The following is a 21,919-nucleotide window of genomic DNA, read 5'->3' on the forward strand; positions in this document are numbered from 1 at the left end:
TACTCTGATTTAGTTTGCTGCAACGATTTTGGAATTAGAGTGAAGTTCCACTTTGAATTGTACATTTTTAGCTGATATTCGAACCGGAAGATTCCAGAATGCGATATTTGATACCAAATTTATCTCAGGTTTACTTATTTTACGTCTGTCAGATAAACGTTTAAACGTTTTATGTACAGTAAAAGCCTTGTCCTATTATAATACCTAGTCCGTAATGATTTGTATGATTAAGTGTTCAAAGATTAATTCATGTGTCGTGTTGCATCTACACTGTAAGACGTGCCAATTTCAAAATAAAAATACAAGACAGAGAGGAATAAACATTAACACAAAATGGAGCTGGAGGTTTATTTCGTCTGTCCTCTTATTATAAACAATTCTGGTGACGCATAGAGCTCCCAGAAGATATAATAAACGATGAAACAAACAGACCGCTTGATCGTTGTATTCATTGGCAAAATAATATTTTATCAGTACTGAAGATACAAGCCTTTTTTTGGCTCAAAAATATTTCAAATACGACGTTATGTCTTTGTTTATATTTAGAAGACTTACACATCAATTTGGACTCAACACAGAAAGTAAGAAACCAAATCATATATTTGTAGGATTTGATGTTTTCAAGGCGGTGGGTCTGAAAATGGCTACCTTCTTGTTTTTTTTGCGCCGTGTAGTCTGGTAGAAGTGTACCGACGTTTCAGAGGTCCTTGCTGCCTTCGTCATTGGGGCTATGAGGTAGCCATATTCAGACTCACCGCCGTGTAAACCGGGAATACTACAAACTGCAAAGAAACTTCGATTTGTGCAGCCTCTCCCGTCTTTGTATTACGTCCTGTACTCAGTATCCTTCCATCAAGCGTCCTTAATTTGTATTAATTTGTGAGTCAGTTCCATGCCCAAACGGACGAAAGGTAAACTGAGTCTGTTGTATTCCAGTCTTTGGAAACAAGCGATTCTGGACATAATGATAGGAAATGTTTCTGGAATTTAAACTTATTAATTTCTTTGTGAACAATTTTTGGCTTGAAGCTGTCTTTCCAGAATATTTTTATTTCGATAGATTTTCGAAAAAAGAAACAACTAATTAGTTTTCACTTCTGATATTCGTTAAATATTTTACATACGAACATCAGATGTGTAATCAAATTGACGTTTGGGATTAATTTTCTGTGAATAAACTGGGGTTATGCTGAGAGTCCTAATATAATTCCGCTGGGGGTTCGCTGACAATGTTCCTCCCCCTCCCCCTCCGGTGCCATCTAGCATCCAAACTATCTGCATGACGTCACAGTGCGCAGGTTTTTAAACTTGAAACGGTGTTTCCCGTTTATAGCCGTCTGTACACAAGGATATCTAATTAAATCTGATTTCGCTTACCACAACAACATAATTTACCTTTAGACAGAACTGTAAACTGTGTTTTCTGAACACAAATTAACATCAGGTCTGAAGGAGAAACATGTACCTGAATGCCTTGTACTGACTTAATATGCAGACTTGTGTACATGGACATATTAACCGTAGTCTCTTTTGACACACTGCGTCATCTCTCTCTCTCTCTCTCTGTCTCTCTCTCTTCTCAGCTTATAACGTCATAGGCCTGCTGTAATTTGCATTTGATGAAATGAACTCAGCGTTCGATTAAGACTTTTCTCCGGTTGTTCGTTTAAACAGAAATCAGCAACTAGAGACCGAGAAGATATTAAAACTCTTTTTACGCTCTTAAAACGAACGTAGAAAGTTCTTTTGGTGTTCAGTTTGTGCTAGAACGGTACAAGACAGGTGAGGACTGAGTGCAATGTATGAAATATCAACTGTGTTCACATTTTGCTTGTTTACGACACGACACGAGATGTCGCGATCACTTGGATCTAAGCGTTTCGGAGCGTCCCGCTGTGTTTTGCAACTCGCCCCCCAAATCCGGGCTGTTTGCAACATTTATACAGTTTTTATAATGTTACTCCCGTAATCCTATTAAAATGTAATTATGTCGATTTAAGTGCCCAAAAAGGATGTGTGATTAACGTTCATCACGAAATCAATATATCATTAGGCAAAATAATCAAATACGAAATTGGTGATAACGTACCCCGGGTTCCCCTACACCAGTGGTATTCAACCTGGGGTAGGCGTACCCCCGGGGGTACGCGAAGACATCTTAGGGGATACGTGAAATTTAAAAAATATATATATTATTTTATGATAAACACTGAATAATCAGTAATGTAATTTATTTAATTTATTTTAAATGTAGATTATATGCTATGTATAACTTGAATTATACATCAACAACTTTGGGGGTACAAAGTTGAAGAGAAATTATATCTGGGGGTGAACGGCAGGTAATTTCTTGAGTACCTGAGAGACTTTTAGCTTCTGAAGAAGTTCTGTGTTGTATTTAGTTACTCCGGTTCAGTATTTAGGGACACGGCCGACGAGGACGAAGGCTTTTGCCGTAAAATCAGCGAACTGACGTAGCAACCAAGAGGAAGGCTTAGTAGCGTAATAGGGAGGTCATTAGCTGTGGTCTGCTTTCATGAGATGCCATCGTGCAGTTTGCGCCACTGATTCAGGGAGACAGACGGTCTTCACCTGGAATTGCAGGGCTCCCAAAGACGCTCTTGGTTAAACCTTTGAAGGACAGCGGTAATTATGCATCTACCATCTGGTTTAACACTCAACAAATACTTGTTTTCGCGTGATTCCCAAAATGGTGAAGAGTTGTGTTTTCTTCGCGGTACGGCCTGAGTTCTTAAATATTATTTAGACGATCTTCGGTTTCGAAGGGTTAAACAGTTGGTGCTTGTGGTGGGAAGAAATGCGTTTTGTTGTTTTTTTTTTTGTAAGTAGAAATGAAATTATGAAATGTATAACTTGGTATCCACTACTCTCTGTCTTCCGGAGATAAGTTCCGTAAATTGTTTAAGGTTTTACAATGTTTTGGCAGCTGGAATGTTTGAAAACTTTCAACAACCGACGCGGCTTAATATCGAAAGTCGAATTTATATATCGATCTCCTTCTGCAAGAACGTAAGAACATGAATTCTGAAATATTATCCGGATGAGCTTCGTAGCATTAAAACGGTTACTTCAGCACGAAATCTGATCTAACTCTACGACGACCCCGGTCTTACTTCTGAAATGCAAGTAGACTTAAGGTTATCGGCGTCTTGAAATAAATTTGAATTCGTAGCGTGTTGCAGAATGGCAGAAACTTGTCAGTGGCATTTGGAACACGGCCAGACTGAACTTAAACGCTGCCTTCCAGCCGGAGAGGGACCTGTGTGGTATGTAGAGTAGGCAGTAGTTAAAATAGCAGCTGTATGCATCATATATGGAGGCGGGGTACCCAAATTGCCTCTACGTGATTGATCAAAGCCACGTATCCTCCCAACCGATCCATATTCCCCCAAACCCGTGGGCTAAAACAGAAAGAGCGATGTTGACCTGTAGGAAACATATTTATTCGTAGAGACACGCTAATTACAGTTGTGCATATACAATGATATATTTTACTGTGGGTGTTTTCTCGTGATTCAGGGATGAAGTATTTAATTGCAATGTTTCAGATGCTACTGATGCAGAAAGCATTATTATGCCAATATAGGCTATTTAATTATTAACAGGTGCCATTGAATGAACGTCTCTTTATTACACCGATATTAAAGTTGGTATAATTTATTACTGTTACTATGAACTAATTACTAATATAGAAATAAATTTATTTTGAAGGCTTTTGATGTAATTTTTGTGTGAGATTTTTGGTGTTTATACAAAATATACTATTTTCCTGGTGGATTGTATGTCGAATATAGGATTTAATGGAAATGTATTGTTTTACAACGTAAATGACTGAATGGTGTGACCACATTTCTTTAAAACTCTTTAGAATTTGGGTGGCGTAAGACAGCAGTTCCAATGTAGAATCGAGAAAGCAATTTATTTTTCTTGTGATTCAGAAATTCAAAATTCAATTAGAATATTTTATTTATCCACGTGATTTTCATGTCCGTAAACCATGGCGTTTATTCGCGTCATGCTGAATTCTTTGAAAACATCCGACAGGAGATGGTAATTGATTCCGGCTGTCGGAAGCAAAATGCAGGTCCGAGTATGCAGAAGCCGCGGGCATAAACTAGAAAGGAGGTGACCTTTTTAAGCCGCTTCAGAAGATATTATATTTAAAGACGGTTGTTAGTAGCTCAATAATGAGGGGGGGGGGGGTAGTGAATAATGAATTGGAAAGGATGTGGAAGGAAGTGGTCATGATCTAATCTGAGATACTATCCCGGCATTTACCTGGAGGGACCGGGGAAAACCACGAGAAGCCAGTCATGGTAGACGGTCTGCATAAATGGATATATTAATGAATGAAATGAACGCGAGAGAGGAGTCAGCCTCTCAAACACCGCATCTAGACGTTCTATTTTAATTTACTACTATCACTGCTACTACTACTACTAATGTGTTGAAGATATTAAATAAAACCACGTTTCTTAATTTTCATTTAGATTCAAACTGCCTGTCCGGATTCTAATATGAGATGCATTCTTGAGACAGAAATGCAATTTTGTGAACTTTTAATGGCTGTAGTAAGTTGTAGAATAGCGGTTAGAACGCTGGCCTTGTAATCCTTGGGGTCTCGGGTTCGATTCCCGGCGGTGCCTGAATTTATAACTTGTGTTGGGCGAGGCCGTGGTCTAGGCAACACGGAGTTTTCCTCCGTGGCATCCCAACAATTACTCCATTCACACACAGAAGAAGGCAATGGCAAACCACTTCTGGATCATCTGCCAAGAACGTATATGAACAGGTCCCAGTCCGAGAAAAGGATGGAAGGATCCTGTTCATATGGACCTGTCCTCAGACAGAACACTAAATAAAAAGTAAGTGACGTAGCTTTGCCTGATAATGACACAACGGGCGGGAAACTTATCGGGTAATGCATTTCAATTTTCTCGTGTAATTTTATATTAAACGTGTCGTATGAGATTGGTGAGACGCATTGATGCTGAACTTTACCTTCTCTTAAATCGAATGTAATTAACTGCTCTGTGTATGTGAATGTCGGTTATTCATTGCGAAATTCTGTACATAGTGGGTTTTATCTTGTTCGGGGTTTAGGGTACCTGAACCTATAAATTCTCACGACGTGTGGACTTTATGGTCACAATGATACACTCTACCTCACTGGATTCTTTTTGAGAAATATGTTAGATTAGGCTGGCAAGAGTCGGGTAATTTGTTTTAATTTCCTGACTCTTTTTGAAGACGGCACGAAAGTTTCACCTCTGCGTCTCTACACGTAGGCGCAATATTGCGTCATGTCCTGAACGGTTGTTCTCATGCAAATTTCGATCTATGTTAAGCGCCTGTCATCCTTACCTGAAACATCATCGTTAAAACTGGAAGGTAACCCACGCCACCGAGTTCTGACCTTCAGCACGCATGCCCTTAATGGAGGCCTGTAGGCACAGCTAACCTTTCTGGAGAACACATTCGTCATCCCATCGTTCTATCTCGACCCATAAGTGCCTTGGAATTGGCCACACATCGCCCTGTTTTGCTCACTTCAGCTACCGAAGGTCGACCATTACCTCTCTTAAGCATGTCCATAGATAGGATCTAAAGCTTCATGCCTCACGAGCCCCCCCGGGGTCAATTGTGCAGCCCACGCACAATTTTCTACGATGGTATCACTCCGGGCCCAAGTGTAATATTTCCTCTTCAATTTATAACTGACGCAAAATATCTGCGAGCGTAAGATGAATCACAGTAAGAGGGATGTGGGTGAAGTGTAGGGTGTGATGGTAGCCTCATGCACTATCATTTGTTATTTCCCCCGTACCCCGGTCCGGTGGACGACAATGCGTGTGTTTGTGGCGGTCACATAAGCTCGGAGATATTTTGCGACAAGTATAAAGTGTGTTAAAGAATATTTAGTCAGTAAGAAATATGAACGCGGTTCAGGTCGACGAAAGTTGAAATTCCTCAGTAGAATCGCAGAATCTGAAGACTAAACCCCACGTGGAAGACATCAGTGTAGACGTGTAGGAAGCTTTAAAATGTGTGTAGGATCTGAGGTTGAAGATGGCGGTCTTCTGAGTTGTGGCGCCGTACAGAGTGGTAGAAGTTTACCGACGTGTCAGAGGTCCTCGCTGCCGCCATCACCAGGGCGATAACCCAGAAGACAGCAGTCTTCATTAAGACGTACTTTAAAACCAGAGTTTCGGGTTTTTGGTTTCTTTCGTCTGGACCGGTGTTCGGTTCTTGTGAACGCGGAAGTGTACTTTGCTAAGCGTTACGGGTGTTGGCGTTCGTGACTAAGCGAATATTTGCGTTTCAAACGAGACTCTGTCGCCCGCACGGAGTTGACCTTCGCGTGCCTCTCATCACACGTCGGAGGCAAGTGAGATAACGCTTCAAGGTCATTGATGACAGACGATTGGCGGGGCCGAATGAGAAACTGGACTTTGCTTATTTCCGTGGCGAAACGATGAAAAACACAGGACGGACTAAACGTAGCGCGCTGATTGGTTTTCCGTGGTCTTACAGAACTTGGCTTCGGTCCTCGGCACATGTCCCAATGGTAGATAAATTTACAAACTTCCGATGATACGCGGTAAAATTATCTTTAGGTCTAGCGACAGAATTCACTTATAAGGTTAACCTTATTTTTCGGTTTTAAAATTGAATTGGGCGGGCATACATGCCCGAAAATATTTCTGAAGTCGAGGCATTGGATGCGTGTCCGAAACCGATTAAGCTCACGTAATTATGTTCTTATCTAGATCCGACCTGAGTCGAAGAATGCCATCTTCAGGGCTTGCGTCTGCGCCTATTGTCTCTATCCCGTAGATTAGGTTAGGTTAGGTTAAGGTTAGGTTAAGGTTAGGTTAGGTTAAGGTTAGGTTAGGTTAAGGTTAGGTTAGGTTAAGGTTAGGTTAGGTTAAGGTTAGGTTACGGTTAGGTTAGGTTAGGTTAGGTTAGGTTAAAAGAAGCTGTCATATTACGCGTCCTGATAGGCCTGTACATATTCCGTCTGAACAGAAGTTAACCGAATGGAAAACATTTAACTTTTTTAATTTCCTCTTTTTTGCAACTTTTTTTCCTTCTTTTCCTCTGTCTCAATTTCTTTCGTGGTTCCTGTCACCTTTCCTCTTCTGTCGACACCCTCGTTATTTAACTATTCCTCTCATTCTCATGCGTTCTTCCTCTCCTATTCCATTTGATTATCCTCCTTAGTTCTCCTCTGACTATCTTTCGATATTCCTCTCTGTTTTTTAGTTATTTTGTTTTTGCCGTTCCTTTCTGGACACTTTGCCTTTTTAACGACGCCGTATCACCTAGAGTTACGTCGTGACTCGATGATAGATTGTGGCAGATGTGGGAGAAAGTTATTGTGATATGTTTCGGGACAACAGACTAATGGCCGGGAACCCTAACCTGGTAGCCCGGCTTAAATACAGCGTTCACTTCACGTCACTGCGTTGTGTAGGATGATTTGTCCTGATCTCTTGGTGTGGTTCCTGGAATATGCGTTGCATGGTGTGAGGATGCGAAAACTGTGTTCGGATGAAGGCTCGTTCCGACTAGTCAGATGGCTTGAATTTCAGCAGCTGGAACCCAAGCTCATGCTCACATTCAGGTAATCTGAAATGACGTAATCAGAAGTAAGTAATGCGTCATTTCGTTAGATTTTAAACGTGTTTGAAACACAGCGTCATATTTGTCAAGCGATTTGCATTCAAACAACTTGACTGGAGTGTCTGAGGCTTTATTTAAGTGACATTGAATCCAAGAATATTTACGATGTTAGTCATTCGCTTTGTATAATGCAGTGTGTTATATCACATCACCTACGAGGGTAGACATTTGGATCGTAGTGTACAGTTGGTATCTGCAGCTAAAATATTATCTGAGTTTTTACGTACTCACGGCGGTGATAATAAGCATGTTGATCTTCTGGGTAGACCCCCCTATGGATTTGTAGGTAAGATAGTCGGAGTTGCAGACTGCATACAGATTTTTAAGATGAGGTTCCTCTGAAACGTTATTATAATTCACCTATCAGTCCACGGGTTGGTACTGCACGGAATACCAACTTCGACAAGAAATACTCTGTCTTCATATTAAATTATTATTCAATATGCCTTCTGTTTATTTTAATATTCTTACATAAATGCACAAATTACTCTTGTTTTGATTATTTTTGGTAGCCAGAATATAACTGCATGATATTTGTTTGTACTTACGACATCTGTGTTAGATGTGGGGAATATTATACTTATTATAATTGTTTTTGACAAAAGAGAAAAGCAATAGAATTCATAAAATGTTTATTTAATTTGTTCTGAACTGCATCCGATAGCAATGTTGTTAATTGTAACTGTCGGTACGTGGCATGTAACGCACAGGACAATATAAGGAAAGATTAAAGAATTTTGTATAATGGATGAGGTGCATTAGAAAGCACTTCGTGTTCCATTTAAAAAAAAATAAAGAACAATGAAGGATAAAATGAGAACGTTCCACAAATAATTCTGATAATTGAAGCACGTGAAATTCAACATCGACTGTTCAGCGATTCTTAAAATTCTCTTTTTATCTTCGTATAATTTATTCATCTTTTAATGATAATTTCCTTTCGTAACGTCTTGAGATTTAAAATTAATGGAATGTTAAATTAGCGACGTGTTTCATCAAAATGTGTTTTATGATGTTACGTTGAAGTGAGTTTTAAAAAAAAAACGAATCTAAGTAGAAATTGTGCGCGAATCGCTCAGGAATAATTGAAATTTTAAGTAGTGAGCGAGCACGTCAGAATTCGCAAGGACCCTAATTCTGCTCGCAGATCATCTCTGAGCAGAGGGATAAGACCAAGAGTCTGTGAAAGAATTGTGACCTTTGGTTCATTCCCGGTCTCCCAGATGCTTGGGGTCTGCTATTCTGAAGTACGTTCCAAGTAAAAGTTATGCGGATTGCTTTAATAGTTACACTTTACACAGTCTTACAGCTGAAATGCAGTCTTCAGCGATGGGTCGCTACCAATTTAATTTCATGTCTCGTTTATCGTCTTGAGTTTTTATTGTATTGTTTTGCTGGAATTTGGTATTGCAGAAGTAAAATGGTTTTTCGTCGAGTTAAATCTACGTAAATACCTTTAAATAGATGGCGACTTTGCTGAGCCTTTACGTTCCACGTACGTCACCGTCCTCTGATATCACTGGACGCCTTAATAATTGCTGAAGTTAATGCAGCATCCTTAAATAACATATGACCTGTTATCCGCAGGTACAGACCGCTATTTTCTGACTCTGACTTCATGACATCGTCCTGATTTCTCCTACGCTGCACAGCGACTTAAGTGACATTAGAAATTGGCTGATGCTCCGTAAAGACAAAGTTCCTTCGTGATTTGACCCTGATGAATCCATTGTCCAGGGAATAACACACAGTGAAAGATTCACTACGTCCGGTGCCCGCCGAGATAATCCTGATATCTCAGTGTTACGAAACAGAAATGGCGATCACCGCATTACAGCCTGAGATTTCACGTTTACACGGCGGTGGAAATATCGTTTTGGAGATTACCAACGTTTGAGAGGAACGTATCAGCTTCATATTCAGGGTAGAAGTGAGTGAGGAATGGATTATGAGCCGCTTATTAAAGGGGAGGTTCTCCGATGGAGTTCCTGAGGAAGAAGGAGGTTATGAAAGAAATATTTAACTACCCATGGACTGAGTGAGAGACCGTGTGAGAAAAAGTGATGAGAAGGGGGGGAGGGGACCTGAGGTTTGCTGTGAGAAAGGGGAAATGGTTAGGGCGATCAGTCTTCGAGTTGGTAAAGTTCTAAATCGCTTGATGGTGCTGATGTAATTTTTAGAGGCTGTTGGATTTTGAAGTAAATGTCTTGTGCGTTGCATTGCGAACAAAGAAACTGACAGACGTGAAGGATTGGCCGTGGTATACTTAACGCAATAAATTTTCATTCCAATGACGGACCGAAGATGAATTTTCGAAAGAAATGCCAGTCACAACAGAAAGCTTGTACCAAAATTCGAGAAGGGAACGTCGAAGCGAGTGACCACCAGTAGCTTTTGTGGCGCGTGTGCCGGGGCGTGCGACCCCTGGTCCATACATCATCGGTCTGACTCATCCATGACCACTTTTTCTCCGTCTCCTTAACAATCTTTAAGGAGGAACATTTGAGAGTGCTGTGGGCCTGTCTTGCCTTGGCTCCGTGCTGATGTCTCTGTCTGGCACCGCGTAAGCTTTCTACGAACACAACTCTGAAAAGCAATCTCTTAAATTCATGGCGGGGTTGTGAGGAGGTTAAAATCATCTAAATCTTTGGTGACATCACAGAGATGATAGCTGACACGCGGTGAGTTTTAACCATCTGACAAGGCTGATAGCCCGAAAAGAGTTTTTTTAAGTGGGACGATTCAGATAAACTTTGTTGAATATAAAATAGTGTAGTTGGGTCATATTGTGATTTATTGAATTAAAATTAAATTATTTGGTATTCCGTCAAATCACAATATATTTAAAATAAGATAATTAATCAAAATATCATTCTTTGTTCCATATCGAATAATCGATTTACAGTTGGAACAGTTACAACATGTTTCGGTTTTATTAAACCATCATCAGGTGTAAAATTATATTAAATTTAAAATTAAATTAAATTTTTTACAATTTTTTCGTAGTGTAGTTTTGGAGGTCGTGTGCAGATATTTTCATATAAAGTTGATCAATTATATGAACATATCTGCACACGACCTCCAAAACTACACTACGAAAAAATTGTAAAAAATTTAATTTAATTTTAAATTTAATATAACTTTACACCTGATGATGGTTTAATAAAACCGAAACATGTTGTAACTGTTCCAACTGTAAATCGATTATTCGATATGGAACAAAGAATGATATTTTAATTATTTTAATTATCTTATTTTAAATATATTGTGATTTGACGGAATACCAAATAATTTAATTTGTTGAATAAGTTAATGACTAACACTGGGAAGGAATTGTTCCGGAGAATCTAATAGTTACTGAGCTTGTCAAGACTTTCCCCGCATGTTATATACCACAAATTTTCGTTATAATTTCGTCAAAGCTCATTACAGGACTTAGTCGCCAAGCCACATGAATAGAATCTCCATACTTACGCACTTTTACTCGAATATTCATTTTAGTATTGTACTTTAAATTGAATTGAATATATCAGTGTATTAAAGTAATGAGTGAGTTGGCACCAGTTTTCTTGTTTAAAGAATATTTCTCTTTTCAGGTATGTGCGCCGATACTGAACCACTGGTTCATATTGAAGTGACTGTTTCGCTCGACGTGTATATGTCGATATTAATTTTGTGCCTCTAGTATAAGCAATTAATCACGTAGATACCACAGTTATATATCGTTTTAGAATTTTGTCTAAATGTAAGTACGTACGACTCGCTCAAAATGTTTTCTAACAGAATGGTTTCGACGTCTGACCCTTGACTTTCAAAGAACTGTTTAAAGAAAGATAATTGTGTGTTGTACCTTATTTTATTCTTAAATTTTCCTACAGGGAGACTTTTTCGAAGATTTCGGGTCTCTGAATGTGTTTTAATCTCAAAATACAAAGCACAAAATTAAAAATAAAAATCATCTCCATGAAAAATCATGACAGAATCATTCTTCGTATTTAATAAGTGACGACTCTTAGCGTCATGACCCAATTTTAAGCAGTGCGGTCGACTTTGTACTATCTCTCCTGTCTGATGTTTTCCCAATAACATAACCTAAAGCCAGCACAGGAACAGACAACGTGTTACATCGTAAGCGTTCATGTACGTGTCTATCCGACCTCTGCAACTCCTACAGCGTCGAGGACATGAAGACAAACATTCCAGGTCATAAATGAATTAGGTAAAAGTTGTATGTTTAATTTGGCAACGCTGTTCACGATACACGTCACCCCCACTACAGCACTTGGACGCTGAAGTCATCACAATTCGTTTCTTTTTTTGTTTTGTTGAGTGAAGGCAGGGATACCAAAACAACTACTTATAAGATAATGTGGCCCTAGTTTTTACCCTCTCAAAAGATTTGCAGTTATTTGAAAAATAACGACTGTGTCTGGATGTAAATTAGTGAGCAGCGCATAGGCGTGTTATTTTTTATTTAGTGTTCTGTCTGACGACAGGTCCATATGAACAGGATCCTTCCATCCTTTTCTCTTCTCGGACTGGGACCTGTTCATATACGTTCTTGGCAGATGATCCAGAAGTGGTTTGCCATTGCCTTCTTCTGTGTGTGTGAATGGAGTAATTGTTGGGATGCCACGGTGGAAATCTCCGTGTTGCCTAGACCACGGCCTTGCCCAACACAAGTTATAAATTCGAACCCGAGACCCCAGGATTACATGGCTAGTGTTCTGACCGCTAGACCACCGTGGCGGTATAGGCGTGTTATTGGTCTAAAAATTACTTCTTGAAATAATATCAGTTTCACAGTTAAAGAAAAGATAATTGTTTGTCGTGTTTATATTTACGTCGGTTCACGGCGTTGGTAATCTTTTACAGTACTACACGGTGCAAGATCCCACAAGGGTGTCGTATTTATAATTTTTAAGCAGTCTTCCGTATAATTTGTTAAACAGTACGTAACGTTTAAGGACGCATTTGTTAAACTCCTCCGTTGGCCTGTGGTTACAGCGATGGCTGAATCTAGTCAAGCGAACAAGCGATGTTCATCGAACCTGGTATATTGGATCATGAATCATGTCGGACAGTTTGTCAGTTTTGGTAACAATAAGGTCTATGGGGAGCTGTACCCATGCTCGGGAGGAGAACGCCAGAATGTAAGCCACCCGCATTGCCGATAATTGACTACCGCCTTCCGTAGAAGCTGGTGGTGATCGAAGAGTCCGGGTTGTCGTAACGAAGTCTCGCTAACCCTCCTTTCATCCACACACGCACAGAGACTGAGTTGTGTGAAGACTGTTGTGGGCACAGAAGATTGACACTAATCCGAATGTAAGCGTGTTAAGGTTTTTATCTGAAGTAACCTAGTCGTAATTTCGTGTAAGGTTTTTCGAGGTAGACACACGTTCATGCGTTTGATTTACGCAGTCTGTTTCACACAAAACACTTTTAAGTCGTCAGGAGTGAAGGACGTGATATATAAGCGCGGGATTATATTAATTTTCCGAAAATTTAATAATTGATACTTCCGTTCTGCCAGATGCAACTTTGTTTTTAATAACATTCCTTCCTTTCTATTTCCTGGGCGAAAGGGAAGTTTAGTGACGTTTTCCTGATGGAAGGGGCGAGGACCACTGAAAAGTTGGTGAACATTAACCTGACTACAAGCCGCTACAACCCAGAAGGCATCCATCTTTTTAATCAACGCCGTGAGATACTCAAAGCCTTCGAGACAACAAAATTTTAATTGTGATTTACTAACAAATGCACAATTTGTCGCAAATTTGTGTGTGGATCGATCGAATCCGCTATTAAAATGGGAAAATAAATTGTGTGACTGTAGGCCTACGCACATGTTTATACGTATTCGTGTATATACGTGAAGGAAGATGTGTAGAGAACATTTCATAAAACAAAGAAAATTAATTGTTTAATTGTATATATATTTTAATATATTTTAAATATTAAATGTTAATTATAGTAATAATATTTTAATATTTAATAAAATATTTTATTGTGATTAGACGGTTAAAATAAACAATTATAATCATCACAATATGACGCAACAATATCATCTCATCTAAAGAAAATTAAGTTGTGTGGAGAAAGATAAAGGTTTGGGTGGACCAGTTTAGACACAAAGAGACGTAAAGATCAGTCTGTATTTCGTGAATACTAAATGCGTCTTGAGTCAGTCGAGGCTCCAAATCACGATTTAAACGTTTTTTTTATGAGTAAGAAGAATTGCGTTGTATTCATTTATTTATCGTCCAATAATCAAGAGATATTTCTTGTAGAAAGAATAAAAAATAAGGAAAAGGAATATCTGCACTCTCGTTTCTTGGAATCAAGATATTATTTTGAAAAACAAGTTACAGTTACTGTGAATCGAACCGCGAATGAGTGTCTTACAAGAAATTCGTATTGATAGCAATATAGTCGTCTTGCGGCCACGCTGAAGAGACAATAGTGTCTGTCTGTCTGTCAGCCAGGACGCCGCAACCATAGGATTCATCTTTTAACTGATGAATATTGTATTTGGTTGCACAATGCTTTACTGACTACGAATAAACTTGTAAATCCCGTGCGGAAGGGAAATCTCGCTTCCAGTTTATGAAACAGTTAATTAAGCAAGGTAGGATCATACACGTTGGTTTGACTACAAGCACGGTTAAGACGGCTATTTAATTAGATCTACTAATCGGATTTTGCTAAGTTAGTAGGCCTAACAAGCCGTTTGACCATTAAAGGAATTACTCAGCAGCGCACCACATTAAATCCACGGAAAATTAATTACGTACACAAGTAACAATTTACGGGGAGAGTCCGCAAATTCAGAACACGCGAAACATAAAATTTGACACGTTTAAATATTTGATAATAAAAAATTATTTTAACGGAAGTGGAATGTAGCGATGTGGTGTTTCGTTTGCCTATGTCAAGGTGGGGTCCAGCGGCGATCCCTAGAGAATAAAATAATGAAATTTTGTGTTCCTTACAAGTTGAGAAATAACTTGGCTACCTGAGCGACCATTAGCTTCTCAAGAAGGGCTTAAATCACAATGTGCCGTTGGTGGAGTGGACAGTAAGGAATTTTTTCGGTTGGAATTCTTCAAATCAGTGCTCGGTCCTGTCTGCGTCCAGACGTAATTGGCTGACGGTCACGTGTTTGTCAACTTGTTTCGGCACTTAATCACCCGAATGGAATGTGCTCCGACTGCTACAAGCTTTAAGCTGATATCTTGAAAGATTTGAGTCCAAACGAACTGCTGAAAGCATCGCTACTTTTTATCACCTGAGCTGGGGCTTGCTACGTCAGGCGACCTTGCCGCAAAGAATACGAAGGAGGCTCAGAAGCGAATACCCACGACCAATTTCTTGAAGAACAAACTCTGTCAATTATAAATGTGTGTCTCTAAAAAGCTTACTCCGACATGTGGAAGGTGATTGCTCAGTTTTCGATCTGTGAGGTGTCTGCGGAAGCCATAACAAGGGCTTTTCTGTGTTAATCCTCAGAGTTTATTGATTCCTGGTGCTGGTTATCTCCCTGCTCGTAATTATGTGATAATCGTTGTGTAAACTGATAGGCTACTGTAAAATTCATATGTCGAAATCAAAGATTATAATTGAACCAAATACTCTGACAAACCTCAGGGGTTATTATAATAAGCATGAGTGGTGTATGGATTAAAAAAAGGTTCTTAAATGTGACTAATAGCGCTGTATCAGATGTATATTTGTTTAATGTTCGTATTATTTTGTGTTCTGGGTATTATACAATAATCCGCAAATGTTATTAATGGGGATTAATGCCGAGGACTCATTACGCTGAGTCGACGTTTTCCACTTGTGGTGTGTGTGAGTGTACATAAGTCTGCTGATCACTTTAAGGTACTTGGTTCGAAATTCGGAAAGTGGATTTTTGTCGCAACTACGGTATATACACTTTTCTTCTATTATTGATTTATTTATTTTCTGATGAAAAGAAGATACGAGTATGGAAGACGTTCTTCTTATGTTTCAATCAATTTTCTGGTTGCGATAACTTTTACCGCTGCGGGCAAGTATGGCGCCACGCGATATGATCTTAAGTTGCACAGACTTAGATAATTGATACGTCTTTGCTATGAATTTTTACGTTTGATTTAGTTGTTGTAGGTTTACGTAAACGCGATTATGTAGGCACCCATGAACCACATCGTGCAAATTCAACTGCAATTTCGTTCTGACCCTTTCTGTCTAAAACGTTCGTGATGATTTTCGACAGCCGCGTGGCAGTGCTTGTTCAGAAACGAGATGCGATGCGAAGAATAACGTCCTTGGGGCTATATCCTTCCGCACAATTTGATGTTATAATTGGAGAATTAATTTCGGTGTCTTAGTATCAAAAGTAATCATAGGGTATGTACCCAGTGGTCTGGTTGCTTTGTCTTGTAGTTAGACACGTACCCTGAGGGTTTCAGACATAATTAGCACGAGTCTGTAGGAAACTGAAAGGCTGTACTTCAAAGTAGCGGAAAGTTTTTGGATGTATTCCGTTATTCACATTATCTTTTTTGTTTATTTCTGTTTTTTTTTTTCCTAAAAGGAAAAGTTTGTATTAACGAATTCCACGGACGAGAATCCGTCTTGAAAAGATGGCGAAGAAAATTTCTGATTTTCTACAGGAGCATTGTGAGCTGAAACCAGTCCACAATCTTATACATATTTCTTTAAGAACCCTACATTGGTGATCGGGAAAATTTTCAAAACCATGGGTCGTATTGGTTATTAATATATTTGTCAGAGTTGCAGAATAAAATTGATTATGTTGTGAACAGTATGTGAGGCTGACAATACTGTTTTTATACGATTTGAAAGATTTTGAAATGACTAAACTTAATAAAATCCATTTCGGCCATCAGCTATGTGAAGTTTGAAAAATAAATCGACTTTTCGGTACCATCTGTGTCTCGATAATCACGACTAATTCGTATTTCTCAGTTAATTTATATTTTAATTAGAATGCTTCCGTAAAACATAAATTCCTCTCAAATTTTGGTTGCAAAGACCTATTTTTTTAATCTGTACCTCCTCAGAGTCTTTAATCAACAAAATTATTATAAATTTTATGGAATCTATCTTAATCATGTATGTAATTGCTAACGTTACGATTTCACTCCGGTGAAAGCATCGATTGTGATCTTCGGTGTAAGGACACCGTGTTGTCTATTAAAATACCCGCTTGGCGGTAATATCTTCTGGAATGTTGGTAGCCATGCGCGAGTGGTGCCCAGTAGCATCCAAGATTCCCTCTTATTATACGCACGACCAACCAATATCCTGGACCGTCCCGGGGAAAGAGACTATACATACAGCAAGCCAGTATGCACAGCTGTCATACGGACCGGTAAGTGTATATTAAACAGAGGAAGTGAGTACATAAACAGCAGAGCTCAGCGGTACGCAGTAGGCCCAAATAATTACAGTCGTGAATACTGAAGCCTGGTGGAGTTTTATGTTGTTAGCAGTTGCAGACAGCACCATTAGAAACAGCAATAATAAAGAACATGTCCATTGCGGAGTATACAGTTCCATCACCAATCGTCTGAAAATTTCGGTCTCTGAATGCTCCAAGTCCTCGGAATTGTGCAGATGGAACGTTGACGTTTTCGAGTAGGCCTAGACCTTTCCCAAAATAACTACCAAATCCTCAACCCAATCTAACAAAACCTAACGTAACCTAACGTAACCTAACCTAACCCAATCTAACCTAACCTAACCGAACAAAACCTAAACTATCATAACCCAACCTAACCCAACTTAACATAACAAAACATAACCTACAATGTAACCTAACCTAACCTGACGTCCCTTTACCCTGCATTCCCCGTCTGTGACAGGTGTTATACCTTCCCACCCATCAAATATGCCTCGAAATATTAGTAAAAAAAATACGCCAGCTTTCGCTCTACGCCGTTTGGCCCAATTTCATTTGACTAAAACTTTTTAGAAGACCGAGAAATGAAACCAATTTAATAACCGGAGATTCGTCAACAGTCTTCATAACTTCCGCCACTGGTTCATATCCCGAATGACATTAATTTAGTTCCAATTACCCCCCCCCACCATTTATTTAACAGCCGTCTTAATATTATTTTACCACATACGAAGTTGCCACTTCGTTTCAGGTTTACGAACAAAAATTTCGTATTAGTCCTTCGTCTGCCTCAAACATGCTACATGCCTGCCCATCATCTTCTTTGATTTGATTATCCTGACACTTAGTTAAGAGTAAAAATAATTACTTTCCTCATTTTGTGATATCTCACAGTATGATTTTTATTACTAGGACGAATTATGTAAAAGTCTGACTTCAATTAACTTTACAAAATAAGGCGATGAGTTCACTGTGAACGCACGACACACGCAGTGATCCATCGTGACGTGAAGTTTGGGGGCTGACGATGAATCCGTTTGTTAGGCGTAATTGTGGGAACAGCTCATTAAAAAGACAACGTCAAAGGTTTAATTAGGGAAACGAAAAATGACTCTGCACAAGGGTGTGGTTACTGTTGAAGAAAACTAATTATCGAATGGTCTTGCTCTGTGGTCTGTTCTTGGAATCGATTCTTGCTTACAGTTTCATATTTAGATCTGTCAAATTAGATATGTATTGTCAAGATGGAGTGATTAACGATCTTAAGTCTCATTCCGATTTCACTGGATTCCAATATACATTAACATAACATAGAATATATTACTTAAGAATGATACTGACAATGAGACTTAAGAGACTCGGAGAAAAATCCGACTTAATTTATCACTTTGTCCAGCACATTTCATATGTGGACAGCTCTGGGATCGAACCTGGGCCTCAGAGACTACATTTACGTAGACACGCTTAGAGTTAACATGTAAAATTGCCCTAAGGTTACTTACTGTCGTAGTAATGTTATGTTTAAGTAATCTTTACACTTAAATATAATGGCATCCGAGCCCCACGAGCTGTGAAGTGTCCATGATGAAGGAAAGGAGTTTTGTTCTGAAGGGCCCGACAGTCATTCTGCATTTTGTATTGAAGAACTAATGGTCACAGCACCTCGTATCGAGTGTAATCTGGGGTTTTAGCGCACCAAAATCCTCACTGTTATTGCTATTCGTAGCAGAACTGCATTTGTATTGGAATAGCAGTTATTACTTTGTTTTACAACACGAGCAGAATCACTGGTTTTGTGCTCTGTGCTACATCTGTTAGCTAACAGCAAAGGCTTAGGTTTAGCTTATGAAGTCAGTGGCGTTTCTCCCACAATATGTGACTTGGACTAAGTCAAAGTACCGTTCGTATCAACATATTTTCTGCGTTTCGACTTAGCTAATTCCGGTACCATGATCTGTTAAAGAATATTGGAATGATCGAAGGATGTTCTGGACACGAGGTGCCTGTAGAAACACATGACGAGGTTGTTACAGCGGTTTAATGGACTATCTGTGGGCTGCGATTTGTAATTCGGAGTTTCGGGAGTCCGTAATATGTTGGAAATGGAAGACTGCTTCAGAGCTTTGACGAGGATGTAAATTTAACGAAATAAAAGCGAACAGGTGGAATTACTACGTCATAATTCTTCGGTTTACTCAAGAGTTCGTATCTAAGGCCGGGATTTTGCTTTTGATGGAATGGGGCACTCGGATGCTTTTTCGAAACTTATGACGTTAAACACAATTAGCTAATTTTTGCCATCCGTGTCAGTTACCGAGCGAACTTAAAACCAGTTTTAGCCTTTGAACTCATTCGACGCTGAATGATATAGTTGATGTAGCATCGTTAAATAGCATTGGAATAGAGATCAACTGATCTAGCGGTTAGAACGCTGGCCTTGTAATCCTGGGGTCTCGGGTTCGAATTTATAACTTGTGTTGGGCGAGGCCGTGGTCTAGGCAACACGGAGTTTTCCTCCGTGGCATCCCAACAATTACTCCATTCACACACAGAAGAAGGCAATGGCAAACCACTTCTGGATCATCTGCCAAGAACGTATATGAACAGGTCCCAGTCCGAGAAAAGGATGGAAGGATCCTGTTCATATGGACCTGTCGTCAGACAGAACACCAAATAAATAAAATAAAATATACAGTTTATTTAGTAGATCTTATGATGTAAGTATCTCAGTACGTAGGCTGTATAAAGTAAGAATGTTGAAGTTGCTTCTGTGCTTAGGAACGTATTTCGTATTTTGCCTGAAGTCCCCGCCCATTCCGGGAGTCGAATGCCATCCGTTCTGTCCGTAGAGTCAGTCCACGATGTAATTCAGAGGAGGGTCGGACACCCCATTTTACAGCAATTACTCTGTAATTTTCTCTTGAGCGTGTTTCTTTAGTTCATGTAGCGATAATTTGATTGTCTCCTTTTAGACTTTGAAGCCTAGTTCCATCTAAATATTAGTTAAAAATTCACTCAGCATCTGAGAGGAAACAGTTCTCAATTTGAAAGACAAGTTGGTTAATGCAGCTTAGGGAAATGTTCTTTATTCTAGTAATCATACGAACCTGAGTCGCACTCTGTGGGCAGAATGCAGAATTACTGATTGTTAAAGCACGTGATACGTGTAGCTACGACTGGGCTTTTAAAGATTAAACCAATTTCCAGCACCTTCTCTCTTCAAACAAGAAGGTGTGTTATAACTTTGAGTTGAACTGTATAAGTAGTCTACTGGAGCTGTCGGAACAGGCGAGTAATTAAGAGGTTTTAGAATCTGTTTGATGAATTTTCATTTTCAGGCTTTAAGCAAGGGGAGAAGTCTCCCTACACAGTCCAAGTGACACAGGAACAAGGAAAATCCTTCAGTGGGGAAATGCCTAGGACACAGAACTGAACCTACAATGAAAGAGCCTCCTGGGAAATTCATTAAAGATTCTTTTTATAATTTTTATTCACTTTTTACAACCCCCAATTAACGTTTCAGTAGTGCCATGATGGATTTAGTTTTTCCTGAAATGGGTTAGGATTAAAAGCCGGTCTGCTGCCATCTCTAGTGCAAGGGTTTTAAAAGTGAGCCGTCCCTGGCTTCCTCTTTATCACGTGCTCAAAGTGACATGTGCAGTTCCTAGTTCCCCCCCCCCCCCTGAATTGTTACTGTGTCCGTCCCTCTTGAAGGGTAAATGTGTTCAATTTGCAGTCCTTTCAGTTTACATTTTCAGGCTCGTAGAATTTGACTGACGTTTCTGGGTGGATAAAAAATTACTTCTCCGTAAGTCTTCCTCAGGATCACTATGAAGAGATTCAACGATTTAATACAATTTACGAGTTGAAAGTCACGAAGTGAGTCCTGACACTTGAATCTATTGTCTAACATGTCTCACCTAGTAGCGAGATGCAACAAGGTAATTTTATTTGTACGCTGCATCTGTTATAACTAACTAACTAGGTGGCTTACCGAAACCGATGGTTCATCACCGAATTAACCAAAGCCCTCCACCAGACCCTGTCCTGGGCCAACAAAATCCAGTCTCCGTCAACTTCTATCTCCCATAGATCCCGCCTGAGATTATCCTCCCATCTACGTCTAGGTCTCCCCAGTGGTCTCTTCCCCTCAGGCTTCCCAACCAATACCCGGTGCACACTTCTTGTCCCATCCATACGTGCTACATGCCCAGCCCATCTCATTCTCGACTTAATCACCCTGACAATACTGGGGGAGGAGTACAGATTTTTAAGTTCGCCATTACGCGGTTTTCTAAAGACCCCATCGCCTTCTCTCCTAGGCCTAAATACCCGCCTCAACACCCTTCATCTGGTTTGGAAAAGCTTTATTGAGTGATCCGATAAATTCTTAGTTACCTTGTGAATGTTGAAATTCTAACGGCAGTGAGTTCTGGGTTGTAGCGCCGAGTAGTCTGTTAGAAGTTTACCGAAGTTTCAGAGGTCCTTGCTGGCTTCATCATCAGGGCAATGATGGCGGCACGGCGCAAATACACAGAAGACAGCCATTTTCAGACTCGCCACCGTGAAAACCTCAGATCCTACAGCGTTTGTAAGTTTTGGTGGTAACCGTGTAACCATAAAAGAAGGAATTTTGAAGTTCTTCGATTAGCTGCGCCAATATTAGCTTCCCAAGGAGAAATGTGCCCCGCGGAATCGAGTTAATTTGATTTATATTAAGATTTTTTTTCTTCAAAATTTGCAGTGTATTGAAACGACGTTCCTGCGTTTGTGCCTTTAAAACTATTTTATCATTAT

General features: G+C 39.6%; 2 protein-coding genes across 3 annotated transcripts in view; one reads left to right on the top strand and one right to left on the bottom strand.

Moving 5' to 3' along the window:
- The window catches only part of LOC147871782 (uncharacterized), a 119,733-nt gene that overhangs the window by 73,567 nt on the left and 24,247 nt on the right, over positions 1-21,919 (bottom strand). The window lies entirely within an intron of this gene.
- The window catches only part of LOC147871784 (uncharacterized), a 209,322-nt gene continuing 204,203 nt past the window's right edge, over positions 16,801-21,919 (top strand). For both annotated transcript variants that reach the window (XM_087360164.1, XM_087360163.1), the window contains exon 1: positions 16,801-17,092. In XM_087360164.1, coding sequence (XP_087216290.1) covers positions 16,949-17,092 — 144 coding nt within the window. In that variant the 5' untranslated portion in view covers positions 16,801-16,948. The remainder of the gene's footprint in view (positions 17,093-21,919) is intronic.

Source organism: Zootermopsis nevadensis, unplaced genomic scaffold, assembly GCF_977971745.1.
Source record: "Zootermopsis nevadensis isolate Lab colony 2312 unplaced genomic scaffold, Znev_1.0 Znev_ptg000039l, whole genome shotgun sequence".
Taxonomy (NCBI): Eukaryota; Metazoa; Arthropoda; class Insecta; order Blattodea; family Termopsidae; genus Zootermopsis; species Zootermopsis nevadensis.